The 26,006-nt window shown below is 42.4% G+C and overlaps 1 protein-coding gene and 1 long non-coding RNA gene across 3 annotated transcripts in view; both read left to right on the top strand.

Moving 5' to 3' along the window:
* Window positions 1-21,498, top strand: part of LOC122411122 (uncharacterized) — a 42,449-nt gene extending 20,951 nt beyond the window's left edge. For both annotated transcript variants that reach the window (XR_006261089.1, XR_006261090.1), the window contains exon 3: window positions 21,393-21,498. This is a non-coding gene — a long non-coding RNA (uncharacterized lncRNA). The remainder of the gene's footprint in view (window positions 1-21,392) is intronic.
* A 52-nt stretch (window positions 21,499-21,550) lies between these two features.
* The window catches only part of LOC122411014 (monocarboxylate transporter 10-like), a 56,465-nt gene continuing 52,009 nt past the window's right edge, over window positions 21,551-26,006 (top strand). Inside the window, exons 1-2 of the mRNA XM_043419527.1 lie at window positions 21,551-22,211; window positions 23,080-23,260. Of these exons, the coding sequence (XP_043275462.1) occupies window positions 22,041-22,211; window positions 23,080-23,260 (352 nt within the window). The 5' untranslated portion in view covers window positions 21,551-22,040. The remainder of the gene's footprint in view (window positions 22,212-23,079; window positions 23,261-26,006) is intronic.

Below are 26,006 nucleotides of genomic sequence, written 5' to 3'. Positions count from 1 at the left end.
TTGAGCATGAGCTGCTCGCGCGGCCAATAGCAACGCAGAAAAACTGCCTCCTGCTCAGTGATCGATGCCCGAGTCGGTCCCTGTCCAAAAGTGGTCACCCATCCAAGTGTTGTCCTCGCTCGAGACAGCTCTCTCTCCAAGTTGGGCGATCGTCGAAGCCCACGGCTGACCCATCACCGTTGGCATCAATCTTTAAATACAGTGAACAAGTATATTCGATAAGAATGAGAATTTAATCGAGCTCGGCTGTTTGAATGGAGCCCCTCGGTGAATGTCGTCAGCCAAGGCACATAGTCGTCAATAGAATGGCGAGCCGATCCCGAACGCTCGTGTCCGAAAATCTCCCCCGTAGCGCAAGCTCCCCTAATCGAAGCGATGTTACGAACGAACGAACGGTCGAGTGGAATTGAGGCAACACTTTGAGAAAGTGGGTCAAACGAATCTGGCACGTATGTGTAAGGGTGGGCAGGTTCAGAAGCGAAAACCCTCGAATACTAAGGTTTTGCGATGATTCCCTGAGGGAAAGTTTCGACCACGCGGTTGATGGACGGGAAAAGCTGCGGTGTGACCTCTGCGTACGTAGACGGACGTTAGTTTTTCCCCCATTGCAAATTTCCGTACCCATCGACGTATACGTATGCGGCTATTAAACCATTTCTGATGTCCGTGCTTGAGTTTCACTGAGGCGATGGGAGCTCTCTTGCTCTGCTAAATCCCTCGGGAGTTTTCTCCGAGCAAATATTTCTCCGAGCATTATGATATTAATTCACGGAAATCCATTTTCGAGTTATTTTCTCAGGAAGATTACGTATATCGTTCCATAAAGAGTACGAATTAAAAAAGACTCGCTGCGAAGAACGGCAAGAAAAAAACACAGCGTACTCCGTCGACTGACAAATAAGTGAATCCCCAACTTACTCGCGTACAATGGTTACTTCAAACAAAAGATTCACTTTTTCCAGCACGTTGAATAAGTTAATAGAAAGGGAGCAAAAAGTCCAACGACAATTGCTCACGCGAGTCTCGAGCCTGCCCTCGCCAGCGAATTAATTGAAGGAAAATTTCGATCAGCCGTTGGCTTCCCACTGGCTGCCCGATTGAATTGAACTTGCGCAACGTAACCATGATACAAAGACGTTGAATAATCTCAAAACAATCGCTTTCAAACGAGTCTCCACACTTTTCAAACTTAGTCAACTTCGTTTATAGAAAATCATCAATATTTTGGCATATGCTGTTTCAAAATAATGGTTCCGTTCCCCACTGCTTGTGCACGCAAGCGTCATGTAATCTCTCGTCCATTAAATATTCAGCCCGAAAAGTAACATTTTAATGATCCCAAAGCCAAAGTTTTATTTGACAGTCCATTTCCGACCACCGAACAACCAGCACAATGAAAAAGGACCCTCCCCATCCAGCCAGCGCACTGATCCCACTCATTGAAAATTCGAATCAATGGTTGACTCGTGAAATATTCAACGTTACACCACGATGATCTACGTGGCATTACACACCACGAACACACTGACGTTCGCAAATGCGTTGAGCATTCGGTGTTACCCAAGACTAATGAACGTACACACGTGCGAAATATTCATTGGCTGTGGCACAACCATCTCGCTCTTTCACTTTCAGTCTCCCATTCTCTCTTCCCCCCGCGACTCTCTTGCAACTACATACGAGAGGACAACAAAGGCTCACTATTGGTCTCCACGTGTGTATACGATCCGAGCACATATTCCCACGTGATATATTCCTCTACCATGGCAGACGTATACCCACACGACTGTATATAGTTTCGAGTCTGACATATATTCACTGACCCACGGGTGCAAATATCGTGCAACACAACCCTCACCGAGTAACAGTACAGAGGACAACAAGGGACGAACAGTTTGATCGTTTTGCTTGCAGTAGATTGTGCAGCAGGTGTATACCAACGTTTACATATATTACGAAAAATACTTTTTCCCCATGAATGCCGATAGACGTGCTACGTATGCCATTGTCTATAATCAAAGTTAAACGAATTTTTCAACTGCTCTCGTCGCGAATGGAATCCCGAAGAGGGTCGAGGCTTTTGGATTCGTGGCGTAAATTTCCACATTTTTATTTTATCGAATAGTCGTGAAAGGGTAGTAAACGAAAATAACGAATCAGCGGGCATTTGCATCTCAGCGTGCCAACAAAAACGTATTGAGAAAATTTACTTGTGGAGGGTCGTTGACGAAAGTGAATCTTTGCAGGAATTATACTTTTATTAACAATTAACTGTATCATGATGTGCTTCCCTGCAACGAAGAGGGATCGAACGTTCGATTATCCGGCGCTCTCTTCGTACCTCGGGAATCGGCTTTGCAGCGTGTTGCATATCCACTGCTTTGGTGTGTATTAGTTTTTATACTTTACTCGTTTTTATCAGGAAAAGCCTAGCGCTATGGGTTAATCGATAGGGAGATTGTGTGGATGTGGAAAGAGCACACACGGCTGGAGGTTCAAGAGGACTTGACTCTAACCCGTGCGGATGTGGGTGAAAGTCGCACAGGGTGCACAAGGTCGACTTGCGGACACGAGTGTGTGTTTCTATTCGGGAAAATGGAGGTTGGCCGAGGCCAGGGAGAAGCGCGGAGAAAGAGGTTCCCAGCGGAAAGTGAGAAAGGGGAAGGGATGCTACAAGCGAATTAACGTGGAACAACCTCCGGCGTGTTTACATTCTCCCGATTAACCCTCTACCAGTAACCGTTCTCTACGACCTTACCGAAACTCTTGATCACGCTCCCTCTGCGGCTCCCTCGAAAACTCGACTACCTTTGTGTGTGCAGCCAAAAGTATGTCGTATATACAATTAAGTGGGTGTGCAAGTACTTTTGTATTTACATTTTGATGCACTCGCCCTCAAGAGAATGGAGAATACTGCAATTATCTCAAGCCGGAGTCGAGTCCTTTCGAGATGTGTCTACGAACACGTGTATCACTCGCTTAATACGATGCTTGAATTCCTGCGAGTTTCTTTGTCCGTTACATTTGTCTTTCTTGAGAGGAGAATTCGTGCGACAGTTGGCTAATAAATTGGCTCGTGTCGGGATAGCCCGTTTACATCCCATCTCGAAACTACTGATTTAAGGACGTTTTTAAAAAAAAGTGCTGTGGATAAGCGGTTGTAGGTCCATAAATATCGACGCCATTCGATCCACTATCTCCAAAGCCGCCTTCAGCATTCGGCAAAGAATTGATGCGCTTTCTGTTTGGCTACAGTTTTCATGAGTTGCCGAATGTCAAACGTCATTAGGTGTTTTGTATCGTTGTAGAATTCACGGGCGTCGATCAAACTTGTTGACTCGGATTGAACGTCGAACGAATTGGGAGCACAAGTGTCACACGACGTACCGTGTGTATTATGAATGGGCAACAACTGCTGCCTTGCGTTTAACCTTTCAATGGCTATTTCTGGATCCCCGCAGACATGCACAACTGCGCTGGCCGACATCTCATCGAATGAAAATGATATTAAAGCAATGTTATTTGTTCGACTGTTCAGTCCAGTTTCGAATATCATTCTCACCTTTCGAGCTCCCATGCTCATTGAATTTTCTTTGCCTAATTTATCTTCTGCGGAGGCTCCAAGAATCGGTAAATTACGCATAAGCACCGGGGCTAACGAGTTTTGCAACGTCGACGCTACACACGCAGCGCAGCGTGTCGAGTGTAACCAACAAGTACACACCGACGTACAAGTAGCTTTAAGTTTCCACTCGGGTATGCATTTCCCCTTAACGCTGAGTGCATATGTGTTAAAGTTCGTCGGTCTGTGCCCTCGTAACGTGGAAACTGTTTCTCAGATCATAATTTAACCCATACACCAAAAACACGTGGATTCCAGCCCGAGTAATATAAGGCTACAGTTTCATGCTTGCTAATTATAATTTTCATTTACACTTTGAACGAGTTATATATTCATTATTCATGAGTAATTTCCATTTGATTAGCCAGCACACAGGCGCAACCAAATGAAAAATGGACAAAGCGACGTCTGATATTCCTGGACAAGTATCTTATTTGAATTAGTTATTAATTGCATTTTAAGCAGCATCACGAAATTCTCGATGTCATTAAAAGCTCTTCCTATACCGGAGACGACACCGATGCCATAATACAAAATTTCGTCACTCCCATCGCTGGGACCTCAAAGCTCATAATCCTCGCAGAAATACGAACAGGATGTCGCACCACCGACGAATGACAATGGGTGGCTTGGAGTTTGCTCCAAGCCACCCTGTATAAGAACTTATTTACAAGAATCATACACGTACACAAGAAATACATGCATAGTAAAAGTCAAGACCTTGGAGTGCTCGCATATACGACCTCCGATCACGAGTACCTTCGAACCCTCCTCCTCCTCCCTGTGTGTATCCCTTTCACCCCTCCTCGTTGGTGCACTCGAGTGGGAACTTGCTCGGTCACCCACTCGACTTTCTCGATATTGCCCTGTCCGTTGAGCTCGACGAGTTGGAACAAAAGTTTTTCTCTCCTCCCAGCCTGTTCATGTGCCTGATCAAACTCCCCGAACTTTTGACCCCTCGCGCGCAGTCCTCTTTATATTCCTCGACGCGAAGAGCTCTCTCTCTGACATGCAACAGGAGCAGAGAATTCCCTTAATCGAGAAACAATAAAATGATGGAGCTAGTGCCGATCACTCGGAACGGCGATCGAGAGTTCCTGTGGACGCTCGTACTTGGGATATCAATCGAGTGGAAGATAAATAAGGGCAGAAACAGAGGAAACGAGGGCTCCGCACAAAAGAACCGCCTCCGAACCCTTCCCGCCGTCGGAGAGTATTTAAGAACTCTTTTTCAAAGTGTGATTTCATTGCGCGTCGGAAATATGGGTCAGAAAAGTTTTTATTTTATGTTATCATCCAATTATTCCCAACTTCATTACGTATTCGAGGCAGGGAAAAGTGGCTTTTTCTACTTTACTCTTCCTCCGTCTATAAAGCTTGGTGAAAAACTCGGGACTAGAAAAGATGTTAGCGTTTATTAAGAATGCAAATTCCAGATAACTCGCTATACTTTTATCGCCGAATGAATATGAATCGCAGGTAATCACGTGAAATAAACAGTTTTTGGAATGAGCATTTATTCTTAAGAGACATCCGTTCTCGCAATATCGTCATCACGATGCATTTCAGACTGAAATTATAGACTCGACTTGTCCTTTTTTTTATCATAATCGTTTCTACATGCATAAGCAACGTGAAAAGGACGCTCGAGGGAAGCAAAAGGGAAGGAGCAGAGCTGGATGCGTTCCAGAATTATATCCAGATCACTTTTTTCCAAGAATTACCTCTTCCTTTCGGGAGGAATAACGCGTGTTTTTCCGCAAAATGCCATTTAAATATCAAAGGATTTTCATCTTTCGTATTATCACACATTCTGTATGTACACCAGCACGAGCCAGTACTTTTTCCTCTTTGCTTATTTTCGAACACATCGATGCTTCGCTGCTCCGTTCATGCGCGCAAGCATTTTTCCCCATAACCTCGCCATCTATATTTTTCATTCCTTTTGCCAATACAGCGATTTTCAATGACGGATTATCTCATCGACGGATCAAGACATTTTTAAGAGCACGAATCCTCGCGCGGTGCGGAACACCGCACGTAAATCTGCCTGCTAATCCTTCCGTATTCAAAAACGTCTGGTTTTAATCCCTGGCATAATGTATATTGCTCGTTAGCAGGGAATACGAGCTAATATAAGATATGCTTTCGTTCATGAATCATTTAAAAGATTCTGAATAGCGCATCTTATAATCGAAGGGTTCGATGTCATAGTGAAATCTGTCTTTGCAAATAGGGACTCCATAAAATCCGGTAAATATCCACGGTAATTAGGTTAATTGCGATTTCCATTCTGCCTGTTCGGAAACGGTGATAAAATATAAACTATGAATATAAGAGCGTGATATCATTACGGAGATAAAACTGTTCTGATCCGACATTAGGAGGCATGGAAACGGTTCATCGGCCCTGAAACCGACTCGCATAAAACTCGAGCGCCTCTGCGTTGCGGGATCGTCGAGCACAGCGCATAAATCCGTGAAAAAATCTCATCGAGAAATTAATCGAAAGGATGAAGTGAACACTTTCCGTGTACCAATTTCATGGCAATTTCCGGGCCGGAAATTTCACGAAAAATTCGTTAACAACACACGGGCCTGGAGATTCGCCTGCAGAGATTCCCAGCAGCTCTCTTTCCTACCACCGCAGCAAACGGTTCGGCCTCGTTCGGCAGGAAAAAGAGGCAACGGCTGCGCACAAACCGAGTTGAAACCAAAAAAATTACCGGGAAATAATCGAATCGAGACGGGTGCAGGCCATTTGAGTAGCACTCGTGAAAACCTGCGGAGCATAGAGCAGGCTAGATCGGGAAAAAGCCGAGGGTGTATGAAAGGCTTCAACATCGTCACAGAGAAACACTGCTGCATCGTCAAGATTCGAAGGGTGGGATGGGCGATGAAAATTGTGTAGGTGGCTGCTGGGATATTGCCTGGTGAGATATTGTTGTATATATTATTTTCTCATACATATATTTACGTATATACGAGTTGATATATCGTCAGCTAATACAGTGATATGAGGGTGGCCAGGCGAACGGTTTGTGTTGGAGGTGAGCAGCGAACGTTATTCCAGTTAGAATGTGTGGGATGAAATCAATAATACACCTCCATTCAAAGCTCCCTCGTCCCCGGCTCTCTCTCTTTCTCTTTGTATCTCGTTATTTTTCCATCTCTTTTTCTCCATCCAACATTTATCCATGCAGTTGGCTTCTTCGCATATGAAATTTCGCGATACGATCGTTGAGTACACACACGATGGAACGTATGTACTTGTACGTAGCAACATTTGTCGAGCGAAGGGGTGCAACCTGCGAGATTCAACACGTAAAATTATTCTGATAACGTCATTTCGTTAGCGTCCAATGAAAATGATATGGGTGTGCATGTAAAGCAGCCTCGGGGCCACTTTACATGCATGCACTGAGAGCAAACGTGCACTAAAATTACACCGAGTTGATGAAACGAAAGACCCTCGTACGCATTTACGAATATCAGCGTTCGCGTGCTCCGCGTAGGTTTTCCTGCACAAGTCAGACGAAATTAGATCAATTGAGGCGGTGACATGTTTCCGTTTAGGAATCAGCCGAATTTGATGGGTTCGCATTTTTTTGTGACTGGGAACGTACACGGTTGTGGGGAACGATCCAGACCGCGAGGGGACCGCGGCATCGAGCGCGGAGGTGATTCTAGTTTTGTCCTTTTGTATCGAGTCCATATCCGAGTTTCATTTGATTTTCGAAGAGATTGTTCGAGCTTCGTATATTGATGTATGGAATCTTTGCAGTTTGCGTTATCGCGTGCATCACTCGCTGGTTTCCATCGACGAAATCGAGCACTGCAAAGCAAGCATTTGTACGCATAAGTTTTTTCTCGATATATCCAGATTCTTAGGGAGTCTCCGGCTCATCCATTATCCCAAGGAAATCGGTTTCTGCTCCCGGATGGTTTCTTATGAATTCTCGGATGAGGAAAGAATCGAAGAAAAGTCATGCTTCCGAGGCCTGCGCTCACGCATGAAGTAAAAATCAACTTTTCCATCGGTACAAGATGGAAAAAACGAAAGAGATACGTAAATAAAGTTCCGCCGGGTTGTTCCTCGCGAGAGTTATCGATCGATTATTTTTTCCAGAGGTTCGTAGCCCCGAGAAGTTTTTAGCGATTGTTGCACCGTAGAATCTCACTTTTAAATCAATTTCTTCCACTCTTTCTCGCTGCTTATGAGCAGAGTTCAGAAAACAGTTTCCACGAGTGCTTGATTTTTCATAGATTTTCTGCCCGGACACGCTCCCATGCAATAATATCCTAGTTATTTTATCCCATGCACAAAATATCATGATGTAAAAATAACCCAATGCAAATTATCTCCGTACACTAATTTCCCAAATACTATATACAAAATGCTTATAAGAAACGTGCAAATAGTTTAAGGATACGTTGATACGAGTTGTATTTCTGCGTACCATTGTTATTAATTATTTTAATGGATTGTAGATTGTTATGAACCACTCACGAAAATATAAGTGGAGCAAATTGTTCATAGAGATGATGGTAGCACAAAAAAAGTACCAAGAGGATCGTAAATATTGTTGCGATCTATGGAGAGCCTTCCATATTACCAATGATTTGCGTGGGCTTGCGCCCAACCTACGAATGTAACAATTTTTTGATTGAAATATGAAATTATCCGCATCCCATGAATACGCGATCACATGTTTGTGTTGTGATTTGTGTTTGCGTGAAATATTCATAGACTGGTTATTTATACATGGATAATATTTACCAGGTTATTTTTCTTTGGGTTATTACGATCAGGATATATTGATCCAGCGCCAAGTTAAAAATGATTGAAGGCTGCGAAAGAGGTCAGAATCAGATGTATTCCACCGGGAAGTATACTCGGACGCAGAAGCGGGGAATATCCGTGCGCAAATGAGGATCCGTCATCCGTGTAAAAGTTTCGCAAGCCCCAAGTTCGCCTAGATCAGCGATAGGGAATCTACAACGACCGGTAATCGGGCCCGTATCGATATATTATCGAAGGCAGATGACATTCGCAGGTAATCTCGGAAAGCGACGTCACGGTCTCGTCCCTGTCTAGTACTTCGCCAGACGGTTTCTCGATATATGCGGCGTGTGGGCCGTTATACAGGACATTGCAAAACTGCGGAGCTCGCCAACTCCTGGAACTCGGAGCTCGCGTTCCACCGGGTTTCAGTTTAACCCAAGAAACTATTCGATCGAGTGGAGAAAACTGGATGAATGGGAGCGTGATAGATTCGCCGGGAATATAAGCTGCGGAAAAGCCACGCTGTTGAGTGTTTAGCGTGGCGAGCACATCCAAAAGCCTTCGTATCGGGAAGCAATCAATATCTCGATGAAATCTAATATCGAAGCTGCAATGTAACGTCCAATAAGACGACCGTCACGCAGGCATATTGCGTAGGTAAAAAAACTCGTGGATTTTCATGGTATATTTTTGACAACGATGGCGAGCAATTCTCGATAATGGCAGGCTGTTCACTCGGCCATGAGAGATAGTAGATATTCGTGACGGGAGTCCGCTGCACACGCACACAAGCGAATTGATGTATCACACACATCGCTCATGGAACGGAAACCTAATAGACTTTATGCGCGGCTATATGTGCGCGTGTATGTATGAAGGAATACGTAGGTTTCTCGGACGAGGGACACGAGTGCCCGTTAGTTCGAATAATTTAACGTCAGAGCGTGATTCGTGGCTCCAAACTGCTTCGTTATGGTCCTCCGGTTTAGGTCCAGCAGCACCAAGAGGGACACTGTAGTATCCCCTATGAACTTTGACGTTTGCTCCGCCTCGAAAGAGAGAGAGGGAGGCAAACGTCGCGTGTGCATGCGAGTGCTGGGCGAGGCGGGTGGGTTCTTCGGTTTCTGTTTCTCTCACAGGGGCGTATAAACGTGCAGCTTTCCATTGAGTTTTCTCATTTATCCACGAGACCGAATTCATTGGAATTCGAGGCTCTGTTTGTTGAAATGCCTGCAAGTTGACTCGGGGAAACTATGCCATGGAATGTACATCGCGGGAGCGTGTGTACACGTGACGTTCCAGTCCGAATCACGAGACTCGTTAAACTCTCGTAATTATTTTTCTTCGTCCGTTCCGCCCCCCTCGGTGATCTCCATCAAAGCGATAACTGTAAACACTCGACTCGTGCTTGCGGAAATAAATGAGCTACTTCCGACGAGGATGCTCGAGTGTGCCGGACTCCGCGAACGCTATTCGTTCCGTTCGGAAACTTGTTGAACATCCATTATCAAGTCGGAGATCTCATCGAGGCTTTTTCTCTGCGCGGGGCTTCGCTGCCATCAATCATTTCGAGTATGAGGGTTTATGAAGTCGTGAAAAAGCATGGTCCTGGAAAGCCACTGGAAGATGAAGGCTTGTGGGGTGGAGAAGCATGGAAAAAGACGCGGAACTTTTGCACGCATCGCGTCTCTGTAAACCTGCATTCGAATACCCCATAGGTGGGAAGGCGCACATGCGAGTAAGCGGGGGTTCTCGAAAATTCACAATCCGTGGTCCGGCTTCACTTTGTTCTCGTGCTCTGTGGTCATTAAATTTCTCTTTGTCTATCATTCCTGCCTCGTTCTCCGGATTTTTGACTTTGTAGTCGCTGGCGCGCATCGTTTGCACGGAGAATGCCATCGTAAACTCGAGATTTTTTATTTACTTTTTTCATCCATCAGTGGCTTACGGCCTTGGCGAAAATTTGTTTCGAGAGCATTTAAAATAGTGGAAGAAAAAAGTTACGTGTAACGACACTGACGTTGACTCGCGAATACCGAAATATGCGGATGGCGGGCTAATTACTTTGAGCTTTTTTAACCGTGCGAAAACTCGCTTTTTCGTCAAATACATGCCCAGTGCCGGCTCACAAAATCACTATTTATATGCATTACTCCATTCGGATGGAGTTGTTATTATCTAAAAATTCAACAGCAATCGCTTCAACCGAAGAAGGAATCTCGTGTACTCGCCCTCTGGATACGCAGACGCCAACGTCTCGATGTTTTTATAAATAACGCTCCTGGGCCATGGGTCTGCATTCCGAACAGAAGTTAGCAAATTTATAGCGAGTGAATATAGGAAAAATCTTTTTGATCAGTTAAGGTGGTTCCTCCACGAGACAGTTAAATTAGGAAATTATTTAAATTTGGCATACGTATTGTTTAACATATGAACAACACCTCTATAAAATTTTAACAAGTTTCACCATCCCGAACCCGAGATATATGTAATTGAAGTTGACTCAATTAACACGTAACATATGGACCATGCATAAGCAAACGGCACATTATTAATTCTACCGCTAGTACTAAAATTAGGAAGTTTATAAAAAACGAGGAGGAGCTAGAGCAGGATATCACAGATATTGTGAAAAAAAATCAAGGTGATTGACCATCTAGTTTGACAGATATAGCCTCGAGAAGTACGAAGATTTAGGCTGCATACGATATATTTTGCAAGCGAACAAGCGAATGTCGTCTGTATAGACAACCTTTTCTGTGTATTGAAGCGTAACCTGGATAGTTCCGTCAAAAAATTTACTCACGATGTCGGATCAAAAATACTTTTAGAATAAATTTTACGAAAGCAAATGATATTTGTACTATATCTGCTGGCACCGAGTACGTATATAGGGTCTTTACAAAGTTATTGATTACGATCCGAACGAATTATCAAGCCTTTTAATATGCAGACAGTACATAACTTTTGGTTGGGGCTGTCGCAGAGGATCAACCTTAATCCTGTATTTGGGAGCATGCATGATGGCAGAAAAATAAGTACTATGCGAATATTTATAACGTAACGTCAAAATAACATTAGTAAAAATAGCACGCAGTGTGACGAAATAAAATTAATAAAAATAACACAGCATCAATATAACATATGTTAAAATAACATTAATTTCATCACTATTACCGATATCATCAACATCATCATCATCATTAAATTTAGGTCCATTTTCGTGCTCGATAATCGATAAAAATGCAATCGATACGCACACTCGATTTTTTTCGTATTATTTGCGTTATTTTATCGTATATTATTTTGACGAATGTTGTTCTTCTATGTTATTTTGTCGCGAGTTATTTTGACTCTATTGTTTTTCACGTGTCACCGAAAAACATGAGGCTGCTCGTGCACGTATTTTATTGCTCGATTTCGTGATTCTTCAGTTCGATTCTGTGTCCATAGGTCGGCGTCGTTTTTGATCGGGAATCGAGTCATCCCAATTTTTCAAAAACAATTTCTTAAATATCAGTTCCTAGTGTATAAACGCAGCCTCGGATTGGAAAAAAAACATTCTTTCTTAAAAAATATCTGAAAAAATTGTCTATTCTCTGAGACTTATTTTCAGTCTTTTCCGCGTAGCTACACAATTCGGCGGGGAATATTTTAAATAAATTCATCCTCTTCGATGGTAGAATTTGCTTTTTTTCAATCATCATGTTCCAATTGTTGGATGCAGTGGAACACAGTTGCAGGTTTCTCATTGTTCCGGCCGCGGACGCGTAATTTGTTCGGCTCTTTATCGAAGGTTTCCATGTGGAAATATCGCCCCTCTGGTAGAGTTCGCACGTCGACTCATCCGGTCGCTAAACAATTTACGAATCGGAATTATCACATCAAAATATTCTCGAGCACGGGCCCAATTAAAACGGTGAAAAAATCATAGAATTTCGGGGGTTCCTCCGAGTGTCGCATCTTATGCTCCGTCACGTACAGGGCTCACGTGTGATTGAAAAGCAAGTTTATCGACCATTACTTCAGGTCGTTCCGCAGCGGAACGAAACCTCAGAGTCTGGATTTCCTTGAAGTTTTTAGTAGATCTAGAGACAAGTTTGGGTTCGCGGATCTCGGCACGTTTGGTGAACGAAAATAGTATGAAATAAAATATATCGCGAGGAAATATAATAAGAAAAGGAAAAAATGGAGCCTGGTGTAAGTGGTAGGCGAGAATGGATTCTACCCCGTGGGAGTTTATCCACGCTCGAGTGACACTTTTATTTTACCACGGGAAGAAGTAACAAGACGGAATAGCAAAGACGAGGGCGGCAGGGAGAAGGGGGAGCGAATCGTGCACGAGTTTTCAACTTTTTCTGGGACACATCCGTGGCCCCCTTTTTCCCTCGTAGTTGCAGATAGTGCATTATTTATTGAAACAGCTGACGTGGGATGCGAAATCTCAGCTTTGTGTAGAGAGAAAAGAGAGAAAAGGGGAAGCAACTTTGCTCGATTATATTCGCGATTCTCTCTGTTTCTTGCACCTTTGAGCCGAACTCTACCCGGATCGGTATAGATAGCGCGTATACTACGCTACCAAAACTTTCGTCGGGATAACTCGGTGGCCTTTGTCGCGAAAAAGCTTCCGTGAAAGTAAATAAAGAAAAAACGGAAAGACAACACGCAGAGAATCCGGTAAACTCTCTCTCGTTCTCTCTCTCTCTCTAGACATTGTAAAAACTTTTCGAACGCGCGATCGAGGAATGAAATTTTCGGTTCCGCACTCGTTCGCTCCCTTCGCCACAACTTTTCTTTCACGAGATGCATATTTTTGTTTATCCAATATTCTGACTCAGCGCGATAATAGAAGGTCGATCATTTTTTGAGCTTTCACAACTCGGCCAAAAGCCCGGTATATTCGAACTCGAATAATAGCACACTTTTAGCCTCCACGTGTGCTTTTGGCAAGTGGACAGGAAACGGAGAGACCACTTTTTACCCCCACGGGAACACGGAACAACAACTTTATTCAATAAAGTTGAGTTTACGCAGCTGCAACATCGTGCAAGCCTGCGATTCGTCTCGCGTGTGTATGACACGTTTGCCAACTCGGAGCCATTTCTTCTTAGCTTTTCCTATTCAGCCAGTGTTTTCTCTCGATCTCATCTTGAGAATTCACTCTTCGCCTCGTCCTCCATGTGCACTCTTTACTCATCCGTTTTGCCGTGGGTTTCGATGCGTGGGATATAAATTCATGGGAAAAAGCTTGGAGGAAAAGGCCAGAGGAAAGTGATCGAACCATGCGGAATGTCTCCGTATCGTTGAAACGTGAAAACAGAGAATTTCAGCTTGTATTCTCGTGGTGGGGAAAAAACAGCCTCCGGGGAAATTCGGTTGATCTCTATGACGGAGGGCTTCGACCAACAGCTTTGTAGATATTTACGTCAGCCATGTTTGCCAAATAATAATTGACTGATTTCCTCAACAGGGGATTCGGAACGCGAGCTTTTGGAGGGAGACAGAAGGTCATGAAAAATCGTCGGAAAAACCTTTTTCTAACAAGTATTTGATTGTTCGTTAAAATTTGTTTTCACAGTCGTTTTTGATACTGCATTGGCTGCTTTAAGGCCTTGTATACACTTGCAGCGGGCGAAAAAAACGTGATGTTTGTTGAAAAACTGTAAACGAGATTCTTTAATACTTTAATTGTTCGTGTACAATTTTTTTTATCAAAAAATTTCTCAAAATGGCGCAACTCCAGCTGTATTCCAGTAGCATTTTTTTTTGAGCATCAGTTGCATGATCACTAAAAAACTATTAATCCAATCTATACCAAATTTATACCACTTATTTATTATAATAATAGCTTGAGCCTGAACGAAGAATTTGTAAAAATTTTGATTTAAAAAAAAATGGCGACAGTTTTAACAAAAAATTCATTTCTCGAGGTGCTAAATTTTCGGGTTTTTGGTACAATTTTTTTTCCAATAAAATACGAAATCCTTCGTCCAGGCCCTAGCTATTATTATAACAAATAAGTGGTATAAATTTCGTATGGATTGGATTAATAGTTTATTAATCGTGTCCACCGCAAAGGTATTTTTGAAAAAAGTCGATTCTGAGATAATCGCGTTTAAAGAATCAAGTATCAGAGGACCGCGCGCACCGGGCGCTCGGTTGAAATGCCCATAGCTACGAACCTAATTTGCCGATCTTTATGAAATTTCGTGAGAATATTCTTCAGATATTATACTCGAGGAGTATCTAATAAAAATATTTTCGATTTTTCCGTTCATCGCAAGCGTGTACAAGCCCTCAATCCAGACTCGGTACGGTCTTAGTTCCTTAGTCCAATCGAAGAAAAGGGATCGTTTTTCAAATTTCCACTATCCTCCGTGCGCGTCCTTCTCAACAAAGTTTTCGGATAATCAAGTTGTGAATCGGGAAACGATGGAAGCTCACAGCTCCGTATCTTCAAAGCCGATTATACCCTTTCGCATTTGGCATGCGGAAATACGCAGTAGGATAAAAGTTGATATAAATATTTAGAAAGGTGTAGGAAACAAAATCGAATTTACGGTACGTCGGCAGGCGATGTCCCGAAGGGTGGAGGATATATATTTTTGGCGTGAAACGAAAGAGGAAGAAAACCGATCGCGATATATAGCCCGAAGCGTTGCACACCGGAGAGTAACATATCGAGGTAAAAAGCCCCGAGGATATGGGAAAAAATGAAGGCCAGCAATCCGGAGAATGAGCCAAAGGGCGAGACAGCGGAGGGATTGATTTTGGCTCGGTGACGCGTAACAATGCGCTTTGTGCGACTCTCTCACTCGCGTGCTCGTCCGAAGAGAAGCAGCTCCGTGACGAAAGCTTCAACCGAGTGAAGTCTGAAGCCTCTATCGCGCGACAAAAGAAAGCTCCATCTGCTCTCTCGCTGTGGGTATCAGGATGAAACGAACAAGAGCAAAAGAAAGTACAATCCGCTGTCGTTGTCTCGCAGTTATGTATGTCCCTGCGGCGCACTGCACAACCGCAAAATATTTTTCTTCCCAATCGTAAGAAAGTTTTTACTCTGTGGACAAGGAATTGTCAAATCGTGGACTTCCGCTCGTGGACACGTCGATATATCGAAGTTTTTCTGTTGCTACGTTTTTTTACATTTTCATTTCTATTCCATCGGACTTTTTCCGCGAGTCACTATAACGACGTTCTACCTTTTCGAATCCAATAATCGTGCGATTACCTATTCTGCTGGAATCAAATTTTTTCGAAAAATTCATTTCCGAATGTTGTTGTTTAGCTTTTCGATCCTTTATGTAAACCTGTATTAAACATTTAATTAAATAACATATGAATGCAATCGAATTCGGTTACGCGGCAACGAAGCCCATTTTTTAGCAAAAACAATATTATCGAAAAACATTCCACCCGCGGCAGGTTCACAACCAGCCGAACTTTTTTTCATCGTTCCATAACGCTTTTTTCGGCTTTTCTTTACCGTATACAATTTTCAAAACAAACGAGCTTCGAAAACCGAAAGCTTTTCGACGCTCGAAAATGGCTTTACTTTCCGGCGACTCTTCCCGATTCCATTTCCACATACTCCAAGAATATCGAAATTCAAATCAGCAATTTTTACTGGTATATCGAAAACTCGCACGAAAAACTCAAACGTTCGTTTGCCAGTGAGGAATCATTTCGTCATTCTGCGAATATTCACTTTACCCACGGTAAACATGTTTTTCTCGCATCGTTTTTTCCTCCCTCTGCATTCACTAGAAGAATAGAGAGTTGAATCAACCAAATTTCTCTTATTTTCAGTGAGTCAAACAACATTTGTGTCGATTCAATGAAATTCAAGACAAACATTCATTTATTTTGTTCAATAAGTTGTTTCAATCGTGTCGAGAAAGTGCAGCACGTACGGAATACCAATTTATTTTTAAGAAACATCTGAAACATTGCAAGAAAAGACATGAGGAAAACTGCACGAAAACGTTAAAAAAAAACTATAAAGTTTTGATCACTTTGAGCAAAAAATTAATAAAAAAAAAAAACTGAAGAACTTCGTCAAATTTTGAGTTGAGCAGAAAATGTAAAAAATGAAATTCGAAATTTGACTTGGGGTGCAGGTAAATTCGAATAGGCGCATTCCAAATTAACTTCATATTAATTATTAATTAGAAAATCATCAAAGTATCTTTCATCAAAGTCATATTATTTCGAGGGAAAATTATCCTGAACGAATATTCCTGCTGGCCTCATACAGAGGACTGTTTCGGTCGATGTCATGGCTCTTGTATTTTTTTAATCTGACTAATAAATTATCGAACTTGATCGAACTTGATAAGTTACTGAGAAGCTTCGGTATTTCACACATATGCTGCACTTCCTCTGTCACACGCAACGAAATGAATAATTCTCCCATTTGGACGGTTTCCTAAATAGAAGAAATATTTCATTCGACACATTGGACTCTACTCGACGTGCATTCAACGTGCATTATTCGACGAAAATGCCCGAATAATTATTCTTGTCTAATAAAATACCCAATTTTTCATTTCATCGGAAAGAATAAGTACTGAAAAAAACCAAGTTTATAATCAGCACCGCGAAGAAAACAAAATTCACTACCGTGTTTTGCAACTGCTGCGTTCAATGGCTGTGCATAGAAACAATAAAGAAACTGCTGTTCAAATCGAAGCAATGAGAATTGACAATCTCCCATAAGCATTAAGCACCAGTGCGCGTGTATTCAGCTATCGTGGTTACCTGGCACTCTGCTGCATAGCTGTTGCAGCACTCACGAGAGGTTACTATCGTTAGAGAATGAAAAAACTTGGAGAGAAGGAGGGGCGAGTGGCAAAGATGAAACGAGAAGGAAAATGGGAGCGGGGCAAGTGAAGCGAGAAACGCGAGCGGAGTGTAAAAGGTCTTGAAGTGAAGATGAAGACTGAAAGGGTAAAGAGAGGGTGGATTCAATCTAGCAGGATTATGCTGTCCGCACCCGCGAATCCACCTCTTCTCACTCTCTCAGTCTCCATCGCCGTTGTGCACGTAAACGCGACTCCCTTGGCTAAACCTTCGTGTTCAGTTACGACGCCGGCGCCATTTGCCGTATAACGCTTTGCCAAGGAAACTCTCACGAATAAAGTGTGCGCGCGCGCGCGTGTGTGTGTGCGTGTGTGTCTGGAGACGTCATGGCATTCCTTTGGACCCTCCGGTGCTGCAGTAGCGCCTCATATCGTCTTCGAAAAGCCTATAAAGTTCATCTCGCCTTGTCTATCTTTTCCTCCTTCCCTTGAGGATGGCAACGTAGGTAAAGCCGGGAAGGCCAGCGGAGGAAAAATCCCTCGATATTATATAGACCCCCCCGATGTTTTTTCTCTTTTTACTCACTTGACTCCCTCTTGCGTGCGTTTCACCAAGTGCAAAAAGGTTGCCTGCTCTCGTCTCGATCGTTCGACTTTTCCATGAAGACAATTTCACGCTTCATTCTTTTTTCCTTAAGGCCTTTTCAGGGTGCGAAGCAGGGGGAGGCTTTAATTTTTACGTCGTATCGGTTCGCGTATCGAGTGAGAGGAGAGAATACTTTTGAAAATCTTTTCCGCTCTCGTGATGAATGAAAAGTTTTTTCCTCTACTCGACAAAAAGACCCTTCTTTTAGTCTCAGAGTCGTTGCACAGTCGGAGAAATGCCATGCAAGTTTTCTTCTGTTCCATTGATGCAAGACGCTCGTACGAACGGTAATGAAAATTGTTAAAAACTCCGCTGCCTCCTCTCCAAGGAGAAACAATGGGGTAGCAATGGCGAAGCAGAAAAAGAGAGTGAAAGGGATGAAAAGTTTCGGATTCGAGGGAGACGGCATTACGAGCTTTAATTGGAAAGTGGGATCGAGAAAACACGGCACGGGCAGGGTACAACGTGTACGCGGGAGAGCAGCGAAAGCTCGGCATGTTCTTCCGGGTGCTGGGAGAACAACCGCAAAGCAAACTTCGCTCCTGTCCTGGTCTGTTTCCTCTTCCCCAAGTCCTTAGAGTCCACGCTGACCGCTTTTCCTTCAGCTTCTTTTTCCCTCTTTTTTCTATATTTCTCTCTACTTTGAGGTTACAAGCGTTTTGTTTTGACAGAGCTTCGCTCAAAGTAACTCCAATATTTGAGTTGACGTGAACTCTGTGATGCCTCAACGTTTAGTAATGTCAAGAATCAACACATCGTAGTACGAAGCCGCCGAGGTCGCACGCGCGTAAATATACAACGTTGGACAAACGTCCTTCGAAATTCATGAAACGAGGAAAGAATGTGCTCCCGATCGAAATAAAAATGCGCAGCATTAACGTCACTTCTCTCAGAGGCTTGAGTGCACTGCGAAAACACGACGGAACAGCTTCGAAGCAAACGAATAATTATACCCCGAATGAATCCTGCGATTACAAATTAAATATTGAATGATCGTGGATGGAATTGAGTTCGAGTGAAATGAGCTATCGTTTCAACGGAAGTACTTTTCGCAAGGGATTCGTCGCTTTCCTTTAAATATTTGCCACCATTTTGGAATCCTCTAAAAAAGTGACGATACAAATTCATTGACGCGCACATAGAATGTCAAGCAATGGATGAAATGATGCGAATTACATTTGCAGCCATACGCGATGGACGAAATGCAATATTCCAATAATCACACGAACGCGGGAGAGCCACCGCGAGAGTGACGTCGTTATATCGTGCTCGGTGCGAGAAAGCTTCCCTCGCTATCTCTCCATTTTTGCCTCTCTCTCTCTCTCTCCCATGCCAATTCTGTCGCACTCTTGACCCTCTTATCCAAATAACAGGATCCTTCAATCTCCATCAACGTCCTTTCGATCCCGCACTTCGTTCATGTCCTGAATTATATATGAGTATCTCAAAATGTGTGTTCAAATACGCGTGTGTCAGCTGCCAAATATACGATGTGAAATTCAATGGGGTGTAAGTAACGCTGAACGGTACTGGCTGCTTAGAGAAATGCTTCAAGATGGGAAGGGTAAATCTCTCTTGCGATGTCTCGACCTCGAAGCGAAATGACGAATCTAATTTTTCTTTTAAATGTAAAGCTGGGTATTGTCCGAGTAAAAGTGATCGGTAAGAACTTGTTTTATATTAATATTTAAGTTACATCGTTCAATTTTATCTTCTCAAAAATTGAAATGCGTTTTTCTCGAAAGCATTTTTTTTTGACCTGGTCGACAGAATAACTCTGTCAAATTTCGTCCAATCGACTTCATTCGAAGAGGGTTTTCTTCGGAAAACTTATCAGAAAACTTTTTTTGAGACGCCATTTTGTGGCCGCTTCTCTGCTTAATAAAATGTACTAAAAATGAAAAAAAAAATTCCTCGTATACTTCATTACTTCAATAATTAATACAAAAAATTTCAAATAATTTCCTCGAGCTATTTAAAAAAAAAAGAATTCCCAAAAAATACCTCGTTTTTCAGCCTCCCACACTGACAGTCCCCCTTAAAAGCCATTTACCAATATTAATACACCGTTGTATATTAAATTTAGTATACATGCGCTGAACTTTAATTACCAAATCGTTATTCTCCTACATTTTTGTTGTTGATGTAGCTAAAAATACGCCAAAGAAAATATTATTTTATCAATTGAAAAATTATTTTTACTACCCGTGACGGTCATCACAGTTTCTGGTACCTCTAGAACCATTTTATTCGAAGAAAAATTCCGACCTTCGCGGGGATTTGAACCGATCTGCCTACCTGCTTACACGTTTCGATAAATTAGTATTATTTTACATATTTTATTGTCATATTGTAACAAAGTTTCGAGGCAAAGCCTGTAGATGAGCTTAAATTTTCGAATTTGTGTGCGCAACAAGTAATGAAAACATTGGAAGCCAGGAAACCTTTTATTTCCGGAATAAAAAACGACCATTCCGTAAGACGAAGAGTCCCCCAAAGCCGACGTTTTTACTTCAAGGATCTTCATCCTCGATCGGAATTCTGTTGTTCCATAATCACCCAGTTAATGGGTACAACTTTTGCGATATTTTATCTCGATACCTCCGGCTCGATTTTCCTTCTCCCCGCCGCCGATACTCTCGGGCATTTATTCCTAAATGAGAAAAAATTGGTAGCAGTCGTGACATTGGAAAAATATTGGTTTGCGTTTGGCCCACGTGGCTGCACATTCACCCGAGCCCAATAGACATCCAGGCTCGAAACGGTACGCGTTTGAGTTTCTCGCTCCGTGTATGCTCCCATGTACGTGTGAGCCTCGCTATATATTATAATATAGCGAGCTTCGTTCGGCGGAAGCATAAAACATATTCCAGCGATAAATCTGAGCGGTTCTCGCGACTTGCACAAGCTGATTTCTCGGAGGGCGTCGAGGGGTGAAGAGGGAGTGAGAAGGGACGGGGAGCGTCCGGGCTGCAACTATATAGAAATGTTCTCCAGGCCGTGGCGTCTCATACATATTAAAATTTTGGGCTTTGGGTCCTGTCCGAAAGACTGTCACGAAGAAAAGGCGACCGGTCGCACGTTAAAGCTCCCTGTTACATCGTTGGCACGTGCCATTGAACGCTGCTTTGGAGCGAGAGAAAATAGCGCTGGACGGGGTCGCGGAGTGGGGGGGTGGAAAAGGTGCGACGGGGCGGCATTAAAGAGGCTCTGGGAAAACGATTCACGACTAAGATGGACGAGAGATAAATGCAGTGTCCGTTTTATGAATGTAGATGGGAGCATACTCTGGTGAAACTGTATCGAAAATCGACAGTGCGGATTGTCGTTATCCGCCGTTGTGTAAAACAGCAAACCCTCGATGTTCCAGTGTATCCGTACGATTTTAACGTTTTCCATTGATATTACGATTGAAAATAAAAATCGATCGTTCGGTCCCAACATTTTATACGCCCGGGTGAAAATAACGTTAGTCTTTAGTGGAGACTCCGAGTGAATTATTCCTCGTTAATAATGCCATTTTTATCATTCGCTGTTGCAGATTGTGAGTTCAAGACGGAGAAGGGAAAAAAGGCCGTTTGTGGAGAGAGGCGTCGATAAGTGTGAGGAAAAAAGATAAATTAGGAGCCCCGGAGGGAAGATTTATTTCAGTTTCGCTGGAAAAACATTCCCCCCCCCCCCCCCCCCACCCACCCCCTCCAACATCTCTATATAAACACGTTCGTATAAATACGAAAAGAGAAATGGAAAAGTAAAGTGTGACACAATGATCAACGACGCGCGATCGTTTTCCAGGAGGACTTTAGCTTTAACGAGATTCGATTAGCACGCGGACTTTGCAGGGGTGGCGCGAGAACAAGGCCGAGTGGCGCCATCGACGGGTGGCTCGCAAAGGGGAGGAGAAAATGGTCGAGGATAGACCGGTGATATACAATTAAGCCGGGGATCGCACAGAGAGATTGAGACACACACACACACACATATATTTATATGTGTATGTATTTGTATACACATATCTGGCAGAGCTCTGGTGGTCTCGTTGATGCTCCGACCGGTTATAACGATAAAGACGTACACCGAAGCTCCTCGGATGTCGACAATAACCGGGTGGTAACAAAAAGATAGAAGAGCGATAGGAGAAAGTACGTACGCGAGGAAGTGAGGGACGAATAGTCGAAGAAAAACCAAGATGTTGGTCGACGACTGCGGGCCTGGCGGAGTCGGATGGGGAGCTGGTGTACGGGGGGGTTGGTCGACACCTGGTGGATGCAGAAATTCAGCGATGAGCTTCAGTGGCAGCGTCCCATCTCTCCATCCAGCTGGGTCCATGAGATCATTAAGATCTCATCACTCTATGCAGGTCAATATCTATATCTATATACGTTCACATGTTTAATCATTCGAGCTTAATTAATTCAGTATTACGTCACGTAAATGTAATGGTCTTACTATTGGGCGCTGAGTAACTTGGGTTCGCGTTCTACGAAGAGTGTAAACGTTGGAATTTTACGTGTTTTTGTTTGTTTGTTTTTCATAAATAAAAATTGGTTAATGGATTTACGTAAAACTCTGTACGTATCTTTTGCGCACTCGGAAGGATTGAAATTTTTTTTATCTTCTCAATGGTATATTTTTGTACAAGGGTGTGTTGAAAATGGTACAGCTTGAATGGGCGTTTACTGCAAATCACAGAAATGGAACATTGGGGGGATGAATAACCAAGTAGATTCTTAAAATCTATTTTATTAACTATCGCTGGACGTAGGGGGTTTTCAAAATGTTGTTTAGACAATAAACGGCGACCATTTGAAGAAAAACAAAATCACAATTTTCGTGAATTTTTCAGGAGAAAATTGATTGTAAGAAATTTTTAAAAATGTTAACGAAAATGGCTTTGTTTGGCTGAAAAGATTCGTTTCTTCTACAAAATGCCTTTGAATCAGGTCACTAGGATAAAAACTCTTTATGTTTTGCTGTCAACGCCATTTTCGCACACCATTGTACAAAAATTTGTTTCCAGTACTTTGGAGTATGTAAAAGATACAAGGTTTTACGTGAATCCATCCAACCAATTTTTATTTGTAAAGTAAAGAAAAAATGCCTAAAATAGCAACGGCACTGCTGCCAGAAAACGTAATGGGAAAAGGCCATTGCAATTTTTCAATCACCGGACTTTCTTAACTGCCAAATCTTTCAATGTTTTCCTTTATTTTTTCCTTCGATCGAAGGCTCCTCCGGATACCCCGAGACGTTGCACGTACTGCCATCCCGTGCACATGGAAACGCCGACCAACTATGCTCCTCATCCAGTTCAATATTATACACCGAGCCATTGCCTTCACGGTGGACGACAGAATGGCGGGGCTGCTGGAGCGTACACACCGCATCGTGGCAGTTCCTATCATGGGGGTAAGTTACCACTATTTTCATTCGACCTGGTATCAATGGCTGAAAGCTATTTCTATGACGAGTCTACACTCTTGTTTAAATCGGGGCTTATGAAGTTGCTTTCCGACCTTCGTAATTTAATCGCCATCGATCTTCTTTGGAGGGATTTTGAGCTCGTACATCAGCTTAACCCTCTCGGACCGTATGTTGCTTCTACGCAACACGCGCTTCCAGGCCCAATAAAACTGCATTGGTCAGTAAGGTCGGGGTTCTAACTGCCTATTTCCATGAAGCAAGGTTAGATTGCACCTTAGATACTCCTAAACCAAGAGATAAACTGCAATCAATATGAAGTTGGCGTTTCATGTTGAGCTGGCGTTGTGTGAAAAGGTGCTTTAGTTATCGCAAAAGAAAAGTGGGTATACATTTTTTTTTCGTACTCCAAACGTTATTTCCTTTCAAAGGGAAGCTAATATGATGTATTTAAGGTATTCGGTGCTAGATTCATTCGTAAATTTTCCTGATTTTGCTCCCCGAAAACCTGGTGCTGCGTGCAGCGAACATTCCAAAATTCATATTTCCCAACAAAAAAACCGAAATGTCACAATGGATTCGGAAACTAGAAAGTATTTTGAGATAAAATTATGAAGGGAATCATTTTCCGTCAACGCGAAATAGGTCTCGGTCTGAGAGGGTTAAGGTAGATCATGCCCGAAGGATCGTATTCTATGGGTGTCTAAATTGGGTCGATTTTTACTTCCTAATTAAATATATAATCACTCTAAATTAATGACAGAGTCATTAACTCGAAATTGTAAATCAATTTTTTCAACTCATCTTTTGGCGAATGAAATTAAAAGCCATTAATTAATCGGGGATCCAACACTTAATCGGAACCCGCAATTTTATTCGTCCCTGGCTAAAATACTGTAGTTTTTCATGTAAAAAATCGCATTAGAAAGCGCAAAGGGAAAATACAAAGGAAAATGGATCAAGAAAAAGTATTAATAAAAAGACAGAAGGCTGTAACAGGAATGGCCCGAGCCAAGAAAAAACAAAATGCTGAAATAAGCGAATGTGAAGTTATACGAATGCTCTTTACCAATTTCGTTCATTAATCTTCAACGTAATATATCTTTATTACTAGTAAGGCAATCGTCTCGAATTTTTTCCCAGACCTTCATTATATACTTCATTGTTACTGTGCACTTTTTCATAAACTTCGTAAGAAGCGTTCATTCGTCAAATGGAAAGGTAAACGATTTTTTACGCATAGTCTTTATAATTGTGTTTGTTTTTCTAAATAACCAATAAGACGAACCCTTTGACATTTGATGTGTGGGTCAGTCGACTACCCTTTTAAACTCTCTGTAAATTTCAAGACTTTCTTATGAAAATCGTTTCGTGCATAAACTACTTTAACGCTCTCAGACCGAGGCCTATTTCACGTCGAAGAAAAATAATTCCCTTCATAAGTTTATCTCAAAACTAATACATTATTAATTTACTAATTTACTTATCTATTTACGTTATTCGTGACATTTTACTCTTTTTTATTATGACACCAGGTACGTGGGAGGTAAAATCACGAAAATTTATTAATGAATCTAGCACTTAACACCTTAACTGATAGGATATAACTTTTAGAGTATGATAAAACAAATGTGTGCTGACTTTTTTTTGCGACAACTAGAGCACGTTTTCACATAGCGCCAACTCAACACGAAACGCCAGCTTCATATTGATATTTCGATGGGTTAAAGTAGTTCATCTCTTGCTTTAGGAGTATCTTTCGTCTAATCTAACCTTGCTTGATGGAACTAGGCAGTTGGAGCCCCGACCTTACTGATCGATGCAGTTTTATGGGGCCTCGAAGCTCGTGTTGCCTAAAAAAGCAACATCCGTTCCGAGAGGGTCAAAATTCTTCGATGATATTCATTGCATAATAAATATGATTTTTTAAATTTGTAAGATTGAATGATTTCGAAATTGTTGAAGAAATTCATCGAAGTTCGAGATTCGAGGTTCTTTGAAATTTGCGGAACTAGCCAGTTACATAGCGCGTTTACATTAACAGCGAAACTCGTAGCCGTAAGTTTACTGGTCAATATGGCGGGAATGCAGCTCGTTGCAAGAGAGTCGTTTCCATCACACGCGCTACCGGATGTGAATTGCTAATTCGTGAAATATCACAGCTCCGTGTGCGGGAGTTGGTTTGCTGGAATCCGGTGGAAGTTTCGTAACGCAATACCACGGAATCTCGGTCGGCTATTTAGTTGGCTCAGGTATTCGGCTGTTTTTCATGTCTCATTGGATCGTCGATATTTTTGATTCTGTTCCACAAACAGTTTAAATGGACATTTTCCGTTCGGTTCATTTGCCATTCGCAGAAAAAATTGAGAAAGATCAAAAGGACCGGAAGTCTGACGAAAAGTTGAAGAACAATATTTTCTCAACAGGCAGAAAGTGAAAAATGATTGTTTCTCGGGGTTGAAAGATAATCGAATTAAGCAGAAATGAACCATTCGCCTCAAGGCTGTTCTCGACGAAAAACCAGAGGATAAAAGATTTTTTCTCAAATCACTCGACGATCCCCTGCTTTTTCTTTCATTCCAGTCATCCATCACTCCTCATTCAACTCCGCAAGCATCCTTTTCCTTCAATACCTTCGCCCACCTCGAACCTCGGGTCTTGTGGACGGAAAAAACTGCGAAGGAACGTTGTTATCGCGATTACGGACGGAAGAAGTTGGACAATGGGAGTTGAA

This window comes from Venturia canescens, chromosome 5, assembly GCF_019457755.1.
Source record: "Venturia canescens isolate UGA chromosome 5, ASM1945775v1, whole genome shotgun sequence".
Classification (NCBI taxonomy): domain Eukaryota; kingdom Metazoa; phylum Arthropoda; class Insecta; order Hymenoptera; family Ichneumonidae; genus Venturia; species Venturia canescens.
The sequence above is the reverse complement of the archived record's forward strand: the minus strand, read 5'-3'. Positions and strand labels throughout refer to the sequence as shown.